At 39.9% G+C, this 20,237-nt stretch overlaps 1 protein-coding gene across 1 annotated transcript in view; it reads left to right on the top strand.

The window, feature by feature from the left end:
• Positions 1-2,324: 2,324 nt before the first annotated feature.
• The window catches only part of DYNC1H1 (dynein cytoplasmic 1 heavy chain 1), a 42,023-nt gene continuing 24,110 nt past the window's right edge, over positions 2,325-20,237 (top strand). The window contains exons 1-33 of the mRNA XM_026850127.1: positions 2,325-2,408; positions 2,979-3,152; positions 3,362-3,617; positions 4,539-4,725; positions 4,888-5,159; positions 5,271-5,498; positions 6,027-7,103; positions 7,388-7,567; positions 8,159-8,308; positions 8,562-8,708; positions 8,851-8,991; positions 9,133-9,309; positions 9,423-9,533; positions 9,617-9,736; positions 9,950-10,189; positions 10,799-10,954; positions 11,327-11,440; positions 12,066-12,176; positions 12,257-12,466; positions 12,876-13,022; positions 13,239-13,405; positions 14,117-14,290; positions 14,997-15,162; positions 15,241-15,429; positions 15,514-15,708; positions 16,381-16,663; positions 16,924-17,024; positions 17,677-17,836; positions 18,136-18,379; positions 18,557-18,740; positions 19,225-19,437; positions 19,615-19,853; positions 19,964-20,120. Coding sequence (XP_026705928.1) covers positions 3,375-3,617; positions 4,539-4,725; positions 4,888-5,159; positions 5,271-5,498; positions 6,027-7,103; positions 7,388-7,567; positions 8,159-8,308; positions 8,562-8,708; positions 8,851-8,991; positions 9,133-9,309; positions 9,423-9,533; positions 9,617-9,736; positions 9,950-10,189; positions 10,799-10,954; positions 11,327-11,440; positions 12,066-12,176; positions 12,257-12,466; positions 12,876-13,022; positions 13,239-13,405; positions 14,117-14,290; positions 14,997-15,162; positions 15,241-15,429; positions 15,514-15,708; positions 16,381-16,663; positions 16,924-17,024; positions 17,677-17,836; positions 18,136-18,379; positions 18,557-18,740; positions 19,225-19,437; positions 19,615-19,853; positions 19,964-20,120 — 6,483 coding nt within the window. The 5' untranslated portion in view covers positions 2,325-2,408; positions 2,979-3,152; positions 3,362-3,374. The remainder of the gene's footprint in view (positions 2,409-2,978; positions 3,153-3,361; positions 3,618-4,538; positions 4,726-4,887; positions 5,160-5,270; positions 5,499-6,026; positions 7,104-7,387; positions 7,568-8,158; positions 8,309-8,561; positions 8,709-8,850; positions 8,992-9,132; positions 9,310-9,422; positions 9,534-9,616; positions 9,737-9,949; positions 10,190-10,798; positions 10,955-11,326; positions 11,441-12,065; positions 12,177-12,256; positions 12,467-12,875; positions 13,023-13,238; positions 13,406-14,116; positions 14,291-14,996; positions 15,163-15,240; positions 15,430-15,513; positions 15,709-16,380; positions 16,664-16,923; positions 17,025-17,676; positions 17,837-18,135; positions 18,380-18,556; positions 18,741-19,224; positions 19,438-19,614; positions 19,854-19,963; positions 20,121-20,237) is intronic.

Genomic DNA, 20,237 nt, shown 5'->3' with positions numbered 1-20,237 from the left:
GGGGCCTGGGCTGGGCCAGGGCGGCAGCCGCGCTGGTTGTCTCCGCCCGGCCCGGCCCTTCCCGTTACTCCTCGTTCCCCAGGCTGGGCCCGAGCTGACGGCCGCGGGCAGAGCACGGCGGGGCTGGGGGCGCAGGGGCTTTGTGTGCCGCCACTGCGGCCCGCCCGGCCGGGAGAGGCACCGAAAGTGCTTCGTCAGTCGGCGCTTCCACCGCGGCCTCCTTCCTGCCGGGGAAATGACCTCCTTCTTGGCAAGGCTGATAGCCGCTCTGAAACGGAACAAAAAAATCCCCAAAACCCTGGAGGAAAGGAAAAAATCCAAAACGGAGCCAGCCCGTAAAAGTTATTCCGTGGTTAGCGAGTCTCCAAAGTTCATAAATCAAGATGTAGCTCTTGCAGTGCCTTTGTTTAGCTAGCAAAGCCTGGTGGCCGCGCTGCTTGTAAACGGTTCTCGGAAACCTCATCGAATGTTCCATTCAATACTACAGCTAAGTTGATGCTGACTTAAAAAACATCTTTGTTATTTACACGCTGCTGTTACTGACTGTTTATTTCAAAAACATCTTTTGTCAAGAAATCTGTTGCTAAATAGACACTTATTGTCACAGAATCCAGTCTAATGCATAATAATAAAATATAACTGGGCTTCATTTATAATATAACAGACTTCTGCTGTTAAACAAGACGTACAGTCTGCATATGGCTATGTGCCTGCCAGTCTGAGCTTGCAAAATTTTAATATTAAACTTCTAGATCTCTAATCCTAGCGTGCTGTCCGTTCAGTCCCTGTAGTATATCAAATATATAGTCATACTTCATATCACATTATTTAACATGTCAACAGCCACAGTGTAAGATACTGGATATGTGCCCCGCAGCTACTGCACACTGAGGGAGACACGAAGAAGGTTCTTCTACTCACTGTTCACTGTGAAATTAAGATGTTGCATAAATTATCCTCTCTTTGTTATGCTTATTTCCGCTGTTTATCCTCTTCCTTCCTCTTCCAAAGTTTGAGACTTCTTTTTCAGCAGAGATAACAGAATTTTCTGGCAGGGACGAAAAGAACAGCAGTCTTTAGGAATTCATGATACAGTGTTTAACAAGACTTAAAGAAAATCCATTGGATGTTAATAGGCTATGCAGATGTTTTCTAAATTTCTCTTTTGTCTTGCTCATGAGGCTGGTTAGGGTTGGAAGTAATGAAAAAGTACTGGTGATCAGTTAGCTTCAGGCTTGTCACGTGGATACTGTTGTATGGTTAAAACCAGATTGAGACAGTTATTGCATGTTTTAGAAGCAAAATACTAATTTACTACAGGCAGAGGTCATTTCCATCAATGTCTTGTGGTTTAACAGCAGTTATCTGTGGAGGGTGGATTTACTGATTGACAGCCAGTCTTCAAACTTAACAGATTCAGAACCTCCATCAGCATAGGCAAACCTTGTTTTCCCTGACACTATTAAAACAATATTACTGAAACTTGTGCATAAACTAGATAGTATGAAGTATTGATCACAGATACTGTGAAATAAAATCTGAGTAGTGAGAACTGCTCTGTGATATCACTACACAGCCTGCCAGCAGCTTTCATATCGTTCCTGTGGTGTCCGATGCAGTGTTCTGTGACTTGGCTTCTGGTGCTTGGGATCACAAATATGACACCCTAGGGCTGTATCCCCTATGAAGGGCCAAATGAAATCAGAGCAGGACAATAGTTCACCGCAATGTGTCCAATCCGAGTGTGTCCGCCAACAGGGAGTAGCCTTCTGCACCGAAATCACTGCATTGCAGCACAGCTGCCTGCATCCCCAGCAATTACGTCATCTGTGATACATTGGCTGTGGTAATGCCTGAGTACTTCCCACGGCTTGGGTTTTTGATTTGTCGGGAGGTTCTTTTTGTTCAGAGACTTCATTTCCAAATCCCTTTCAAAGAAAAAGTCTGAAAATAAAAGCAACCTTTAAAAGAAAAAAACAGCTGTTTAACATTCTCCCTGAAGTGTAGTTATCTTGGCAGCATATCTGTACAAATAAATGTACATTCGGTATTGCAGAAGATTCTCAGAATGTGAGTTATAATTTGCTTGTTGTAATGTTTTACCATTTTTTATAGCAATCTAAAATCTGAGTTTGTTAAAAAACAATGAATCCACTCTGAATCTGAAGGACATTATTACAAAGCTAAATTTAACTTAGTTAATTAAGTTGGTGTAGAAATTAAAAATTGGAAAAGAGCCTGGTAATAGCAGAAGATGGTTGAGAGAGAGTGGCAGATGCCTTAGAAATAAAATATTTCTTACGTAGCATATTTTTTGCAGAGGATGTGGGAGACGAAGGAGAAGAGGAAAAAGAATTCATTTCCTACAGTATCAGCACTGACATTCATTACGGAATAAAATCAAACAGGTGAGTTAGTAAAATAGATCTTGACATTTCTACCCTATGAATGCAAAACCTACCCACGCAGATTTATGTACTTTGTCTACAAATTTACCTCCAGTTTACCTAGTGCTTCATGCAGTGTTTTTATTCAGATGGAACAATAGCTTTTCAGGGTGGAGGCTCTGATAAAACTGTGTCATGAGGCTGAAAGGAATGGTCTTAGGACTTCTAGCTCTTAAGTTAAAGAAACAAAGACTAATCTGGTATATGTGCAAATGTAGCCGACACAGCTTGGGTTCAGTAATCTTCAGTTATGTCTAACTCTTTATAGATTTGTTGCTTAATGCATATTTGAAGCTTCATAACGTGTGCTTCTTTAGTGTGCCCATACTGCAGAGTCCTTTTTGATAGCTAAGTTTGGCTGATTACATGTATTGGAAGGCTTGTCTTCAAGTCTCTTAGAAGAAAAATTACAAAGTATGATGATGCAGGCTAGCATTTGACTCCTGTGACCTAAACTTGCAGTCAGATTAAAGCTATTCTGTCACTTAAAATTCAGATGTTTAGTTGCTAACTCTCTTCTCTGTTCTGCAGCCTGGCATTCATTAAGCGTACACCAGTGATTGATGCCGACAAACCAGTGTCTTCCCAATTGAGAGTGCTCACTCTCAGTGAAGATTCTCCATATGAAACGTTGCACTCTTTCATTAGCAATGCTGTTGCTCCCTTTTTCAAGTCCTATATCAGAGAATCTGGCAAAGCAGACAGGTATAAATACTGCACTTCCCTGCTAATGAATTATCAAGTAGATGTTTAATGAAAAAACAGTGACTGTTCAAAGCAAGTCATGTGAAGCTTTTTAAGCACACAGTCACATGTGATACTGTTGCTGACTGGGGAGGTAGTTCACATGGCTTAAATCTGTTACATACGTTTTTTGTTTTAGCTTCTGATACAGAAACATTGTGCTTTTTCAGGGATGGAGACAAGATGGCTCCTTCAGTTGAGAAAAAGATTGCAGAACTTGAAATGGGCCTATTGCATCTGCAGCAGAATATTGAAATTCCAGAGATTAGTCTGCCAATTCATGCAACCATTACTAACGTTGCCAAGCAGTGTTATGAACGTGGAGAAAAACCAAAGGTTACAGATTTTGGTGAGAAGGCTGAAGATCCATTATTCCTCAATCAGCTACAGTCTGGAGTCAACCGCTGGATTAGAGAGATACAAAAGGTAAAAAAACCAAACCCAAACCAAAAAACCCAAAACACAACCAAAAGCCCAAGTACTAGACAATGTGATAAGAACTTCTGTGTAGTATGCTGTATCTTCTTCACAATTTAACTGGTAAAATACTGCTCTATGCAGAATAGTCTGAAGATCTGAGACCAGTTTTCTGAGTCACCGGAGACACTAGTCTAAATTAGACTAAGTCTAATTCTAGAGTAGACTGGGTCTAGTCTGAATTGTTCTGCAAGTAGCTGAGAGCGTGACTATTTTATTTCTACTGTAATAGACTCAAATAACTGGTAGTAAGCTTGTAACTGTTACTCAGATCTTTACAACAGACTGAGAGAAACAGGTCTTGCTGGTTTGTTTTGTTCTTTTCCCCAGGTGCATCCACAATGACTTCAGAACAGTTGCTCCAGTCCTATCTTGTAATCTCTTGTACTCCTGCCTGTTACTTTTCAAAAGAATTCTGCTGTTCTTCATGTTGTCATTCAGAGACAGCATTTCAGATACTACTATGGCTTTTTTTCGTCCATGGGCACAGTAAACCTATTGCTTGTGGTGCCTTTTCTTAATCCAGAACATAAAACGTTTGTTTTCTGGCCTGGCTCATCTGTCATTAACCAGAATACAGACACTAATCAGGAAAGTGGACAGGTGGCCTTTTTAGGATGTGCTGAAGATACTATGGGAAGGTCCTAAAACTGACCTTTAGGACCACTGGAATTAAACTTTGACTCTTGTTGCGTTGCAGTTCCTGCACTTCTCACAGAATGAGTGCCAAAACTGTCTGAGGTTGGATTATTAAAACCTAGTAGATGTTATGTGTTTCAGTTATATTTAGTAACAGAGCAAGTTTTTACAGTTGAAGCATATAAACTAAATGCTTTTCTCTCTCTTTTCTTTGTCTCTATTACTTTTAAGGTGACCAAATTAGATCGAGATCCTGCATCAGGCACTGCATTACAGGAGATAAGCTTCTGGTTAAATTTGGAACGGGCTCTGTATCGCATTCAGGAAAAACGTGAAAGTCCAGAAGTTCTTCTGACTCTGGATATTCTAAAACACGGCAAACGTTTTCATGCAACTGTCAGCTTTGATACGGACACAGGTAAAGTGTCTGTTCAATAAAATTTTTCACAAGTTCCTATGGAACTTAAGCTGTTAAGAAAGTTGAACATTGTGGTACAAAGAACAATGCTGTTTAGGGTAGCCTTGGTCTAGTTAAAGCTACAGGTTTGATTGTATTTTACATCTTTTCTATTACATTTAGGTCTAAAACAGGCTCTGGAGACCGTGAATGATTATAATCCACTGATGAAAGACTTTCCACTGAATGACCTGCTGTCTGCTACTGAGCTGGACAAAATAAGGCAGGCCCTTGTTGCAATATTTACCCATTTGAGAAAAATCAGAAACACAAAATACCCAATCCAAAGGGCACTGCGTTTAGTGGAGGCTATTTCAAGAGATCTGAGCTCTCAGCTACTTAAAGTGTTGGGAACTAGAAAACTGATGCATGTTGCCTATGAAGAATTTGAAAAGGTATGTTCATAATTTTGTGATAACTGGTGGCTGTATCTTTTGCACTGAATAGTGACTTTCAGGAAGCATTTCATTGGAGAGGTAAAGTTCGTGTTCTGAAACTCTCTTCAGGTAATGGTTGCATGCTTTGAAGTATTCCAAACCTGGGATGATGAATATGAGAAGCTACAAGTTCTACTGAGAGATATTGTGAAAAGAAAAAGGGAAGAGAACCTAAAGATGGTGTGGCGTATCAATCCAGCTCACAGGAAGCTTCAGGGTCGTCTTGATCAAATGAGGAAATTCAGGCGTCAGCATGAGCAGCTGAGGGCAGTTATTGTGAGAGTCTTACGACCTCAGGTAATATTTTTGTTCGTTATCAGACAAAATCTCTGTGTATTTTTCAAGAATGTTTGCTGTTGCTTTAAAAAGTTACCAGGAGACAAAATTAATGTAACATTCAGTTTTGCTGTCTGCTTCCAAAAACAGTCTAGTTTCGAACCTTTGCTGATAGGCTTAGCTTTAATTTCAATGTACATACTTCGCACAGTACATGACCATGCTCATGTTAATAGATGCAGCAAGTCCAGACAGAACAGTGGAGATCAGTAAGTGTGTAAATACTTGAGCTTGGCTAAACCACAGTGGAAAATTAGATTGTTTTCTGCACAGTAGGGGCAGTGTTTACTTCCACTCCAGATTGAGGAATAATGCAACTGTGTTGCCCATTTCCCAATGGAACTTAAATCTGAAACGTGACTGAAAGTTTATTAGGGATTTGGTACTCATATGTAGGTTTTTTGCAATGCTTGTTAGAACAAACTGTGTTTAGCTATTTGTAGGTAAATTTTGAAGTATCCAACTCACTAAACTCTGATTTAAATGCAGGTAACTGCTGTTGCCCAGCAAAATCAAGGAGAGGTACCTGAACCACAGGATATGAAAGTAGCAGAAGTCCTTTTTGATGCTGCTGATGCTAATGCGATTGAAGAAGTCAATCTTGCTTATGAGAATGTTAAAGAAGTAGATGGCTTAGATGTTTCCAAAGAAGGTACAGAAGCCTGGGAGGCAGCAATGAAACGGTATGATGAAAGAATTGATAGAGTTGAAACAAGAATAACTGCCCGTTTGAGAGACCAACTTGGTACAGCAAAGAATGCCAACGAAATGTTCAGAATCTTCTCTCGGTTTAATGCATTGTTTGTCAGACCTCACATTCGTGGTGCCATTCGTGAATATCAAACGCAATTGATCCAGCGCGTAAAAGATGATATTGAGTCTCTTCATGACAAATTTAAAGTACAGTACCCACAGAGTCAAGCTTGTAAAATGAGTCATGTTCGTGACTTGCCTCCTGTGTCTGGGTCTATAATTTGGGCAAAACAGATTGACAGACAGCTCACTGCTTACATGAAGCGTGTCGAGGATGTCCTTGGCAAAGGTTGGGAGAACCATGTAGAAGGTCAGAAGCTAAAGCAGGATGGAGATAGCTTTCGCATGAAGCTTAACACTCAGGAGATCTTTGATGACTGGGCCAGAAAGGTTCAGCAACGCAATCTTGGTGTGTCTGGACGTATTTTCACCATTGAAAGCACTCGTGTAAGAGGTCGAACTGGAAATGTCCTGAAACTGAAAGTCAACTTCCTCCCAGAAATAATTACACTTTCAAAAGAAGTCCGAAACCTGAAGTGGCTTGGTTTCCGTGTTCCGCTAGCAATTGTCAACAAAGCTCACCAAGCAAACCAGCTCTATCCATTTGCTATTTCTCTCATTGAAAGTGTGCGTACATATGAACGAACATGTGAGAAAGTAGAAGAGCGTAATACTATCTCACTTCTGGTTGCTGGCTTGAAGAAGGAGGTGCAGGCATTGATTGCAGAAGGAATTGCTCTTGTGTGGGAATCATACAAACTTGATCCGTACGTGCAACGCTTAGCTGAGACTGTCTTCAGCTTCCAGGAGAAGGTTTGTTTTATCTTTCACATTCTGCAGAATTTCTACATTTATAATTCAGTAACATGTGGTTAACCAAAAGTGGAACTGGATAGCTGATAACCTGTTCTGTAGCTCTTTAAGTAGCTGATTGAGTTGGCACAAATTGGCCAGCTGAATGGATCTTTTAGTATTACTAAAATTGACAGACTTGCTTCATCTAAATAAAGAGAAGTGAGTAATCATTACTGCATAACTATTGTTGCCTTGATATAACCTGTCAAACTAAACATCTCATTTTTCCTAAACCATTTTAGGTGGATGATCTGCTCATTATTGAAGAGAAAATAGACCTAGAAGTGAGATCATTGGAAACATGCATGTATGATCACAAGACTTTCTCTGAAATCTTGAACAGGGTTCAGAAAGCTGTGGATGACTTAAATCTTCATTCATATTCAAATTTGCCAATCTGGGTCAATAAATTGGATATGGAGGTATGTTTGAGATCAAGGAGTAGTGTATATTTAGAGGAAGCATTTTAATCAGGTGCAAAACGGTTTTTTGATTAAACTTTTCATAGTCACCCAAGAAAAACTCAGTCTCCCCACTCTAAAAATTTCAGTGCATTTTTAGTATGCAGGAGATGCAAGATCTGTTGGGTTTTGCTGTTGACTTTTGGGATCAGTTAGTTTAAGGGACGTGCTGTTCTTTGAAGAAAATGTTTGCTACAGCTTGACTGCCTTGAAGGTGGTGGGGAAAACTTGCTATGCCGGTAACAAAAACTCATTGCCTTCATATTATTTGGTTCTGCCTGTTGAGTTAAGTTTCAGGTCATTGAACACTAGGCCAACTTCAAAGCAGCTAAAATTGTTCAATTCTGTTAAAGTCCATGAGGACAGGAGAAGCTTTGAATTGATAGTCAGTGAAAATTTACTAAAACTCTTAAACCTCTTTAATGACTTAGTAAAGAAGCACTTGGTTATTTGAGGCACCATAGTGTGCCTGCTGTCATCATATATCCATAGTGTGGATATTTATACAGTGAATGTGCAGCTTTTTCCTCCAATGTGGCTTCTTTTCTTTAGATTGAAAGAATCCTAGGTGTTCGTCTGCAAGCTGGACTGAGGGCCTGGACCCAAGTTCTTCTTGGACAAGCAGATGACAAAGCAGAAGTTGACATGGATACAGATGCTCCTCAAGTGAGCCATAAGCCTGGTGGCGAACCCAAGATCAAAGTAAGCTCTGTTGTGGGGTTTTGTGGGGTTTTTCACTTATTGTCAGTTACTTAATGCAAGAATTATGTCTGAGGCTTATATGGGTGGTAAATACTTCTTCTGCATCTGGTTTTGGAGGAATACTTGCCTTCTCCCATTTTAAGTGCAAACTGATTTTTTTCAAAAAAAGCACGCTACTTCTTGAAGTCAAAAATTCTTGTCTACATGTAACACTATCTGCTGGTAAAACTGAGTGTGTTTATTGTCTTTGCAGAACATTGTACATGAACTAAGAATAACAAACCAGGTGATATATTTGAATCCACCAATTGAAGAGTGTAGATACAAACTTTATCAAGAAATGTTTTCTTGGAAGATGGTAATCTTGTCGCTGCCAAGGATTCAAAGTCAGAGATACCAGGTAAGTGTAATGAAGCTGTATATAAGTCTCAGCAATTATTTTCACTTTGCAATTTATTGTGCTCGATATCTTTGTGTGTTGCTCTAGGACTGAATCTGTGCCCTAGAAATTTGTGTGTATCATTTATAATTGTGGTTCTTAGGTTGGAGTACATTATGAGCTGTCTGAAGAAGAGAAATTCTATCGTAATGCATTGACAAGGATGCCCGATGGCCCTGCTGCTCTGGAGGAGTCGTACTCTGCTGTCATGGGAATTGTGACTGAAGTGGAGCAGTATGTCAAGGTAGGAGGCTGACACCATGTAATACTACAGCTAAAATGAACATGGACTTTTCTCTCAGTTTTCCTGGAGGTTGGGGGGACACTCATCTTTTGGAATATACTGAAGAAGTTCTGAACATTGTTTTTGAAATACCTCAATTAGGTTTGGCTGCAGTACCAGTGTCTATGGGATATGCAGGCTGAAAACATATATAACCGTCTTGGAGAAGACCTGAATAAGTGGCAAGCCCTTTTAGTTCAGATAAGAAAGGCAAGAGGAACATTTGACAATGCAGAAACCAGAAAGGAATTTGGACCTGTTGTCATAGACTATGGCAAGGTAAGACATTGTAATTATTGTTTGTGATAAATGCATTAAATTTCAGAATAGCTGTATGACAGAAAAATAGCAAGGCTGACAGATTACTATTATGTAACTTTACTCAATTGTAGGTACAATCAAAGGTGAACTTGAAGTATGACTCCTGGCACAAGGAAGTGCTCAGCAAATTTGGCCAAATGCTTGGTCAGAACATGACAGAGTTTCATTCACAAATTTCTAAGGTAAGACAAGTCCAAATTTCAGTTTTTCACTTTCAGATCAACTGTTCCAGACTTGTAAAACACTGATTTTTTGCCCCAAACAGTCCCGTCAAGAGCTGGAGCAGCATTCAGTGGACACTGCCAGCACATCAGACGCAGTGACATTCATCACATATGTGCAGTCCCTGAAACGTAAAATCAAGCAGTTTGAAAAGCAAGTTGAGGTATGTTGTCTTGCTAATGATTTTTCTGGAAATGTCAGGCTTAGCTCTTAAGATGCAGCTTCATGATATTCAAGTTCTCTTGAGAACAGACTTGAACTTCATATCCTGAGGAATCCTATGAACTCTGTAATGAGCCCTTGTTAAAATACATTGAGTACTTGGCCCTGAGACTTAATTTTGTCTTTTTAATGTAACAACCACTGTCTCTTGTAGCTTTATCGCAATGGTCAGCGCTTGCTTGAGAAACAGAGGTTCCAGTTTCCATCCTCTTGGCTGTACATTGACAACATTGAAGGAGAATGGGGTGCCTTTAATGACATCATGCGTAGAAAGGATTCTGCTATTCAACAACAAGTAGCAAATTTGCAGATGAAGATAGTTCAGGAGGATCGTGCAGTGGAGAGCCGAACAACTGACTTGCTAACAGACTGGGAGAAAACAAAGCCTGTAACAGTAAGTAGTGATGAATAATACTCATTCAGCAAATAAAGTAGATTCTCTGCATTCAGTAAGTAGGCCGTTTATGTTTTTTCACAGTCTTCCATTTTAGATCATGGTAAAAGTCTCTTTTGAGGGTTCTAGAATAACTTGCCAAAGTATTGATTTAGGGAGGGGGTAGCAGAAGGAAATTTATCCTTAACGGAAGCCTGTGTCTTAAGTGCAATAAGCAACACAGCTTCAGTTTACTAACAAAGTTCTGGCTGAAACAAGGGATCATGCATGTAGGAAGATTCAGAAACAAGCTGCTTTTCCCCCCCCACCCCCAAAAGTGATACTTAGTAAAGCCAGAAACTGTATGTGAAAGTGGGATGAGACTTGTTGGAGAACGACTTCTGTAGGGAGCTATGGCCGACCAGCTCCTGCAGGGAGCTATGGCCTTGCTCTCTGCAAGCCGTTCTCCAACAATGACTTATTCTGGATTAGTGTGTAGTTTTAATGTCAGCAAACTGGAAATGGAAAATTAATGACACAAACCAACATTTAGTATTTAGTCCTTGCATTTAACTTGGCTTCAACTTGATTGTAGGATTTCTGGATTAATGTATCCCATCCAAACCTTAGGGAAACCTGCGTCCAGAAGAAGCTCTTCAAGCTCTTACCATTTATGAAGGAAAATTCGGTAGGCTGAAGGATGATCGTGAGAAGTGTGCGAAGGCCAAGGAGGCTCTGGAACTGACAGATACAGGACTGCTCAGCGGCAGTGAAGAGCGTGTCCAGGTACAAGCTGCTCACACAGTTGCAAATAAAAATGTTTCAGTTGCATCTCTCTCTCCCTTAAGAGCACAATTTGTAGCCTGCGATGTTCTAGTGTCAAGACAACATCTCCACAATCATTCAGTTCTAGCCTTAAGAGATTGTGATCAAAAAGGAGATCATAAGAGATCATTATCAGAATAACTGTCTTATTCTCATGAAGCTAGTATGTGACCTGCAAAAATATCTGAATCACTTGCTATGGCAGTTCTGTTGAATTGGCAAGCTATCTGAAGGCTTTTGACATGTTAAAAGTATCCTGTTTAATTCCCCCACACTAATGACTTTGAAGAAATTAGAAATAACTGCTGATGTTTGATACATTCTTTACTATAGGTAGCCCTTGAAGAGTTGCAGGATCTCAAAGGCGTCTGGTCTGAACTCTCTAAGGTCTGGGAACAGATTGATCAAATGAAAGAACAACCCTGGGTTTCAGTACAGCCTCGCAAGGTACTTCACTTCTGTATAAGTAAACAGTGTAACTACCGCAAGTATATGCAAATTAGGAATTGCACCTCTTGAGATATACATGTTCAACTGTCATATTTCAGATAGTTTTCAGTGTTTAGGTACCTTTTTCAGTATCTTGTGAGCACTTTTTTTCTCATGCTAAGCTTAAAAAAATTTCACAGGGTTTGTCACAACTGAAGTAATTTTGCAGGGGATTTATGCAGTTCCAGTGGTTTTGAAATTGAGATTGAACTGCATCTGCAGAGAAGGAACCATGCTGGTTTTAAATAGGCAGTTGGACCTCGTTAGGGAAACTTCATTATATGGTTGGATGAACAGCATCAGTTTTAGTTCAAAGCTCAGGAGGTAGAGAGCGGTAGGAACACTAATCCATAAACTGTGACAATACTATGTCATAAATCTTAATCAGACCAGTAAAATTACATTCCCAGCTTTAGAGTAACCACATCTTATGCAAATACATATAACACTAAAAGAGCTGTACTGTTGGTAATATCTTATTAGCGAGAGGTTTCTGTAAAAATACATAGACAACTTTAAACTTGTACAACTATGTGTACAGCATTTGCAGAGAAAGATTTCATTGCTTTTATATTGCTGACAGCTTCGACAAAACTTAGATGGTCTGCTGAACCAACTGAAGAATTTCCCTGCCCGTTTGCGACAGTATGCCTCCTATGAGTATGTTCAGAGACTCCTGAAGGGCTACATGAAGGTAAGTTACAGTAATTTCTAAAGTGCATGTATCTTGTAGTTCAAGTTCAGGGATGTAACTTGCTTTCTTGTCTTCTGTAGATAAACATGTTAGTCATTGAACTGAAATCCGAGGCACTTAAGGATCGTCACTGGAAACAGCTGATGAAGAGGCTTCACGTTAACTGGGTTGTCTCAGAATTGACCCTGGGTCAGATATGGGATGTTGATTTACAGAGGAATGAAGCAATTGTCAAAGATGTACTGCTCGTGGCTCAGGGAGAGATGGCTTTGGAAGAGTTCTTGAAACAGGCCAGTATCAGCTCTTGTATGTGTGCACATAATAGCAAATCAGAGGCTCGCTGATTGTCGGGTAACTGACACTTGTGAGGTAAACTTGTCAATCTAAGCTGTTGATAAAAATGCTGAGGATATGTGGCACACTCTGGTTTGGGAAACAGCTTAAAGCTATAAGCTTCAGTCTGATGAAACTTGCATTATTTGGGAAAAGCAAACTTTGATAAAGACTGCAAAGACCCCACCTTGTTTAAGTTTTACTTAAACAGCATCATATTCTCAATATTGTTATCAAAAGCTTGAGCATAAACCCAGAATCCTCACCTAAAAAAAGTAAAATCTGATTACTGAAGTACATTTCTACTTTGTAACTATGTTGGAGCTGATATTATTGAGGTCATATCTTAAAGATTTTCTTCTTCAGATAAGAGAAGTGTGGAACACTTATGAACTGGACTTGGTCAATTACCAGAACAAATGTCGTTTGATTCGTGGATGGGATGACCTTTTCAACAAAGTGAAAGAGCACATTAACAGCGTGTCTGCTATGAAGCTATCACCATACTACAAGGTAAAATGGACAACAAAGCTAAAGAATCTTCATTTAATTCTGCCTTCCCCTTTAGTTTATATATTTGTCAGCAGGGACTGTATTCACTGTTTAAGTTGACAGTTAATTGCGTATGCATACTTTGTAACTCTCAAGCAACTGTTTCCACTAATAATTATTAGCAGTCAATCTCTTCATACTATTAAAATGAATATTAATGCAGCATTTAAATTTCAGGTGTTTGAGGAAGATGCCCTTAGCTGGGAAGATAAGCTGAACCGTATCATGGCACTCTTTGATGTCTGGATAGATGTCCAAAGGCGATGGGTCTACCTGGAAGGTATCTTTACTGGTAGTGCAGACATCAAGCACTTGCTGCCTGTGGAGACCCAGCGGTTCCAGAGGTAACTTTTTAATTGCTTTGTTCTTTTATTGCCTCCCTTGGGGCACCATATGGACAGGCCTGCAACTTCATGACTTCAGTGTAGCACTCTCCAAGTTGAAATGCTGACTGTATTCTTACGTGGTCCAGCTGTATTACAGTCCTGCTGTAGACGTGAATTCATCAAGCAAACACATAGGGAGGTGCATGTAGACAACTATGACAGAAAAAGGTTTATAATGAAATGACTGATGTACAATTTTTAGAAGATTGCTTAGATTCAGGTGGGTTTTCTTGCCAGTTTCAGTCAGCTACCTCAGGGATTTTTCTGGCATTGTGGCTCCAACAAGCAGGCTGATATCTGTTGTCACAGTCTTTAGTCTCACCCTTCAAACATCATTTTCTTCCTCTCCTTTAAGTTGCTACGGTCATCCTTATTCATTCCACACACTTCCAGTCAGATCAAAGAATCAGATTTGTGCATCTCTTCAGGAAAAGAAGGAAAGTAGACCTTCAACAGTGGAATTAATAGATTGAACATTGCAAAGAAGTTGTAATGTTGCTGTGGACTTGAAGTAGGTGAAGAGCTATTTTGGGTATTTAACCTTTTGTTCCCTAGGGCAGCCACAACAGTTAGAGAGGCAGTGGTCATTTAGAGACAAGTAACTTTGGTGTCCTGCAAGGCCTGTGGTTACTGAGTTCACACTAATGTACTATGTTATTTTTCTTGCAGCATCAGCACTGAATTTTTGGCACTCATGAAAAAGGTGTCCAAATCTCCACTTGTGATGGATGTTCTTAACATTCAAGGTGTGCAGAGGTCATTAGAGAGACTGGCAGACTTGCTTGGGAAAATACAGAAGGCACTGGGAGAATACTTGGAAAGGGAGAGGTCCTCTTTCCCTCGGTAAGAAGTTGACTCTTGACATAATTTGCTGTTTCTGTTCAGGAATTGGTGTACTGTTCTGTAAAGCCTCTTGCCAATTTTTATGTATTGTATATATGTAAGATGTTATGACCATTTAAATTTCTGTTTTCCGAATACAGAATTCAGTTATAGTTACTTCTTAGGAAGTGGGACTCAAACTTCCCTTACTTTTGCTCATCTGTGGCTGGTTGTAGAATTCAGATACTGCTTAAGGAACAATTACAGCTGATTTCTGTAAACTTACAAGTCTATTTTGAACTGCATAATTCTGACATTCAATTGAAGGACAATGTCTAAACTGTCATAATCCAGTATTTAAGTGTTTGGTTGTGACTTACCTGTAGTTCAACTGGTTTGTCACTTAGCTTGAGAAAATAAGGGTGAGGGAGGTACTGAGTGGGAGTTCTCCCTGTCTAATAGACTTAGTTCAATCCCAGGCTCTGCTGTGAGTATTTCAGGGATGGATAGGTAAAGAAAATGATTCATGGTATGGAGTATGTACACACTTTCGTATGATACATACCACATGAACTGAGACAATCTTAGCAAATTTATGGCTCATGCACTTGCAGTGTTGGGGAAATGAGCGTCAACTCCTCCTGCACAATGGCTATCTATGAAGCATAAAAAAAAATAAAATTATAGTTGGAGTTCTGATACAGATCTACATTTATGTAATTATTAGGTTTTATTTTGTTGGTGATGAAGACTTGCTTGAAATCATTGGAAACAGCAAAAATGTTGCTAAGCTGCAGAAACACTTCAAGAAGATGTTTGCTGGCGTTTCTAGCATTATTCTCAATGAAGATAATTCTGTGGTTCTTGGGATATCCTCACGTGAAGGAGAGGAGGTATAGTGGCAGTATTTCTTTTTGAATAAAAATCTGGAAATAAGTGAATGCGGACTGACTTAAACCTATTTTTTGCAGGTGCTCTTCAAAACACCTGTCTCCATCACAGAGCATCCCAAGATCAATGAGTGGCTCACTCTTGTTGAAAAAGAAATGAGAGTGACCCTTGCTAAATTGCTTGCAGAATCTGTTACTGAAGTAGAAATCTTTGGAAAAGCAACTTCAATTGATCCAGCAGTCTACATCTCTTGGATTGACAAATACCAGGTATCACTATGGAGCACTTAAGCATACTGCAGCTTGATTACTTCAGTGATAAAAAACTATCTGATGAGGGTTTTTGTTACACAGGCTCAGCTCGTTGTCCTGTCAGCCCAGATTGCGTGGTCTGAGAATGTTGAGTCAGCCCTCAATGGTGTGGGTGGAGTTGGAGACAACAGTCCTCTCCACTCCGTGCTAGCTAATGTTGAGGTCACACTCAATGTCCTGGCAGACTCGGTGCTGATGGAGCAGCCACCTCTTCGCAGAAGGAAACTGGAGCACTTGGTAAGTAAAAACCTCCTCTTCTGGGTCTGCAGGTGAGAATTTTTAAAAGTTTAATGAAAAGACTGATTAGTCTAATACTTGTTTTTCCTCTAGGAAAAGGTTTCATGCAATTTAAGCAACTATATCAAGCCCTGATCCTGTAGGTGGTGGTAGTTTTTCACTCTAGTCAGCTTAATGCATGATAACATATTATAGACTAGCTCACTGAATTGATCTTCAAACTACCTCTTCCAAATAGGGAAGTTACTGATTTCTTCATTCAGATGTAAAATTTTAAACTGCTTATTATTGTAATTACTATATGCTTTTGTTTGTAAATAAGAGGGAAGAAAGTTAAAATCATTCTGGGTTATTTATATAGATTTTTTTTTTTAGAGGGAAATATCTGGACTGTTTTAAGAGTACTTGTCTTCATAGTTCCTGGCAAATAAAATAATCTAGTTCAGTAGTATATGGGGTTAACAGACTAACTGAAGCAGAGTGCTTTGCTGAAAGCTAGGGAAGTCCCTAACAAGAGCAGTCAACATTGGTGGTTTTGTCTTTGCAGATTTAAAGGTAGAGACTGTTTGTAGGTCATGATTTCTAAGTGATGGCAACTTGCTGTGCTAATCTAATGGCTTTATTAGCGATGGCTTGTGTTGCTGTGGTCTAAGAAGTTACTTCATTCTCCAGATCACCGAGTTGGTGCACCAGAGAGATGTTACAAGATCACTGATTAAAAGCAAGATTGACAACTCCAAATCCTTTGAGTGGCTCAGCCAAATGCGGTTCTACTTTGACCCAAAACAGACAGATGTGTTGCAACAGCTCTCCATTCAGATGGCAAATGCCAAATTCAACTATGGTTTTGAGTACCTTGGTGTTCAGGATAAGCTAGTACAGACTCCTCTTACTGACCGCTGTTACCTGACAATGACACAAGCCCTGGAGGCAAGACTTGGAGGATCACCGTTTGGTAAGTTTCTACGGAAGTACAATAAAAACTTGAGACGAGTATATAAACTCTTACCCTCTTTAATATATAGCTTTAATGAAAGCATGCATGACTAAGATACTGGAGAACAAAACAGTCTTGTGGGGGAAGTTACAACACTTCTAGGTTTCACTGAACCCTCTTGTTAAGAACAGTCAGAATTGATATGCTGACAGATTACATGAGTAGGCAGCAATATCTCAGACAATAAACACTAAAACATGTCTCTACTTCAAAAATAGGTCCTGCTGGTACTGGTAAAACAGAATCTGTTAAGGCTCTTGGACATCAGCTTGGGCGCTTTGTGCTGGTTTTCAACTGTGATGAAACATTTGACTTCCAGGTAAACTGATTTTAAAAATGTAGTCTTGGCTAACAAGCAGTAGGAAACAGCCAGCAGTGTTTATTTTCAGGGTGATTATCTGTAAGTCTTAACTGAGCTGGTATGTGTGGGTCATATAGATGCTCTGTAACAGTAAGTGCCTAAAGCAGAAATGGGGCAGAACATATAGTTTTTTAGAACTGCTAGTTCTATAGCAGGAGATGGAGAGAAAGGAAGAGGAAGTACAGGGTGGGCTCTTAAGACTGGCTTTAGAAAAGTAATTTGAACTGTTTAGTATGCATTGATAGTTCTGGCTTAATGGAGAATAGATGAGAGTGTGCGACTGCCAAAGTAGCTTACTATGACCAAATTATCCTTTGCAACGTAACTTGAGTTTGAAGAATCTTTCACATGCTGAGACAAAACTAAGAAAATTTACCCAGATATTTCAAAGTTGATGGCATCTTCAAACTGAGAACTAGATGAAACACCTCTGTAAACTGTAGCACAGCAAACATCTCAAAATAAAAACCTCGGTCAGATGCATATGTAAAAAAAAATACAGCTTCTTCCTGCCTTGGATGCACTGTATAAAGTGCTCCCCTCTGCTCCCTTTGCCTATGCATAGGCAACAATGATCATGCAACTTCAGTGAATTCTCCCCTGTGTGCAGGCAATGGGACGCATCTTTGTGGGACTTTGCCAAGTGGGTGCATGGGGCTGCTTTGATGAATTCAACAGACTGGAGGAGCGTATGCTCTCTGCCGTTTCACAGCAAGTTCAGTGCATCCAGGAAGCCTTGCGAGAACATTCCAACCCCAGCTATGACAAGAGTACGTAACTGTTCATTCCTAACAGTGTTGTACAGCATCTCGAATGTCCTTCATGCTGTTTTGTTGCTCAGTTATATTTCTCCCAAACAATCCAAGGACAAAGTCACTTTCTATCAAAACTTAAAAACTTGAAGTAACTTTCAGCTTGTAGAAATTTGTATTTGAGTATCTTGAGTTGCTGTACTGGAGGACCTGCTGTCCATTACTGTAGGAAACTGACATAGAATAAACTATGACTTAGGTTCTCAGGATGTAACTGTTCATTGACTCTGGTGTAACCAAATGCACTCTCTTTTCAGCTGCAACACCTATTACTTGTGAGCTGCTGAACAAACAAGTCAAAGTGAGCCCCGACATGGCTATCTTCATCACCATGAATCCTGGCTATGCAGGCAGATCAAATCTGCCTGACAATTTGAAAAAGTTGTTCCGTAGCTTGGCAATGACAAAACCAGACCGTCAGTTGATTGCTCAGGTCATGTTGTACTCCCAAGGTTTCCGTACAGCTGAAGTGCTTGCCAATAAGATAGTACCATTCTTCAAGTGAGTAACACATTTGGCTCCAATTAGTGAAAATAGAGCTTATTGTTCAAAACTATGGTGTTCTTTGAAACTCACTAAGCATGTTGTGCAGCAGTCATTTCAAGTAGACAATGACAGTTGCTGTTGTGTTGGTCCCTATGGAGAATCAAATTGTATTTTGTCTCTTTTGTTTCTTAGGCTTTGTGATGAACAGCTGTCCTCCCAAAGTCACTATGATTTTGGCTTGAGAGCACTAAAGAGTGTGCTGGTTAGTGCAGGTAATGTGAAGAGGGAGAGGATTCAGAAGATAAAGCGGGAGAAAGAAGAGCGTGGTGAAGTTGTTGATGAGGGAGAAATTGCTGAGAACTTACCCGAACAAGAGGTAATGTGTGTGTGAACTCTTCTGTTATACAGAATGCACTCTAAATAACCCAGCAGTGTTTACCATTTAAGTGTTAAGCCATGCAAGCAAAGTAATGTTAGTTACAAAAGGTGGTAATTTGATAGCTTAGAAGTACCAAGATAAATATGCTTTAGAAGTCCCTGAATCATAGTGAAAGACCTACTCTTATGAGGTGGTGTATTCATAATGCTTATTGCTGCTCAGATCTTCAGCAGTTAATACCAGAAGCATAGTGAAGAGGCATAAGAAACTACAGTTGTAAACTGAAAATCAATACGAATTTACTGTGTGGTTTCAAATAATTGTTTTTACTGCCCTGTGGTTCCATCAGTGGTTGCTTTTACCAAGATGTCCTGGTCTGGTGCTTTATCAATGAAGTATGTAGTGAAGTATTCCTTGTCAAATGCATCTGGTAAAGCAAACTTAACAGAAAATCCTAACCAAAACGTGACTTCCTCTGCAGATCCTGATCCAAAGTGTATGTGAAACTATGGTACCGAAACTAGTTGCAGAAGACATTCCATTGCTGTTCAGTCTCCTTTCTGATGTATTCCCTGGAGTACAGTATCATCGTGGGGAGATGACAGCCTTGCGAGAGGAGCTTAAGAAAGTGTGTCAGGAAATGTACCTTACCTATGGTGATGGAGAAGAAGTTGGTGGCATGTGGGTGGAAAAGGTAAAATACAAAACTGAAAGTGTAGAATGGAAGTTTATGTGTAAGACTAAACTTCCTTTTCTATTATGAAAGGTGAAAAGCTTTTTCTTTTTTCTTGTCTTAAGTGAGCAATACCTAGAAGCTTAGATTGACTACTGGAGTTAAGATTTTATTGGTACATCATTTCTTCTGTCACAGGTTCTTCAGTTGTATCAGATTACGCAGATAAATCATGGACTGATGATGGTTGGTCCCTCCGGAAGCGGAAAGAGCATGGCTTGGAGAGTACTTCTGAAAGCCCTGGAACGGCTGGAGGGCGTGGAAGGTGTTGCTCATATTATAGATCCAAAAGCAATCAGCAAAGATCACCTCTATGGTACTTTGGATCCAAACACCAGAGAATGGACAGATGGCTTGTTTACACATGTCCTGAGAAAGTGAGTCTTTAATAGCACAAATGAAAAGTGGCCAATACATACATGCCATGGATAATGTGGCATTACTGGGTCTTTGTTCTCTACTGCAATAAATATTTCCTTTAACGTAGAATCATAGACAATGTGAGAGGTGAACTGCAAAAACGTCAGTGGATTATCTTTGATGGTGATGTGGACCCTGAATGGGTTGAGAACTTGAACTCTGTTTTGGATGACAACAAACTACTGACTCTGCCCAATGGAGAACGTCTCAGCCTTCCACCAAATGTAATGTACTTTTTTAAAACAATGTTTGTGTGCTTACCTATGAACTTGTTGCTTTTACCTTAATCTGTACTAGTGCTGTCCGTCTTTCTCATCAGAATCAGAGTATTACTGATCTCA

The sequence above is a fragment of the Athene cunicularia genome (assembly GCF_003259725.1).
Source record: "Athene cunicularia isolate RWA chromosome 5 unlocalized genomic scaffold, athCun1 chr5_part1, whole genome shotgun sequence".
Taxonomy (NCBI): Eukaryota; Metazoa; Chordata; class Aves; order Strigiformes; family Strigidae; genus Athene; species Athene cunicularia.
The sequence above is the reverse complement of the archived record's forward strand: the minus strand, read 5'-3'. Positions and strand labels throughout refer to the sequence as shown.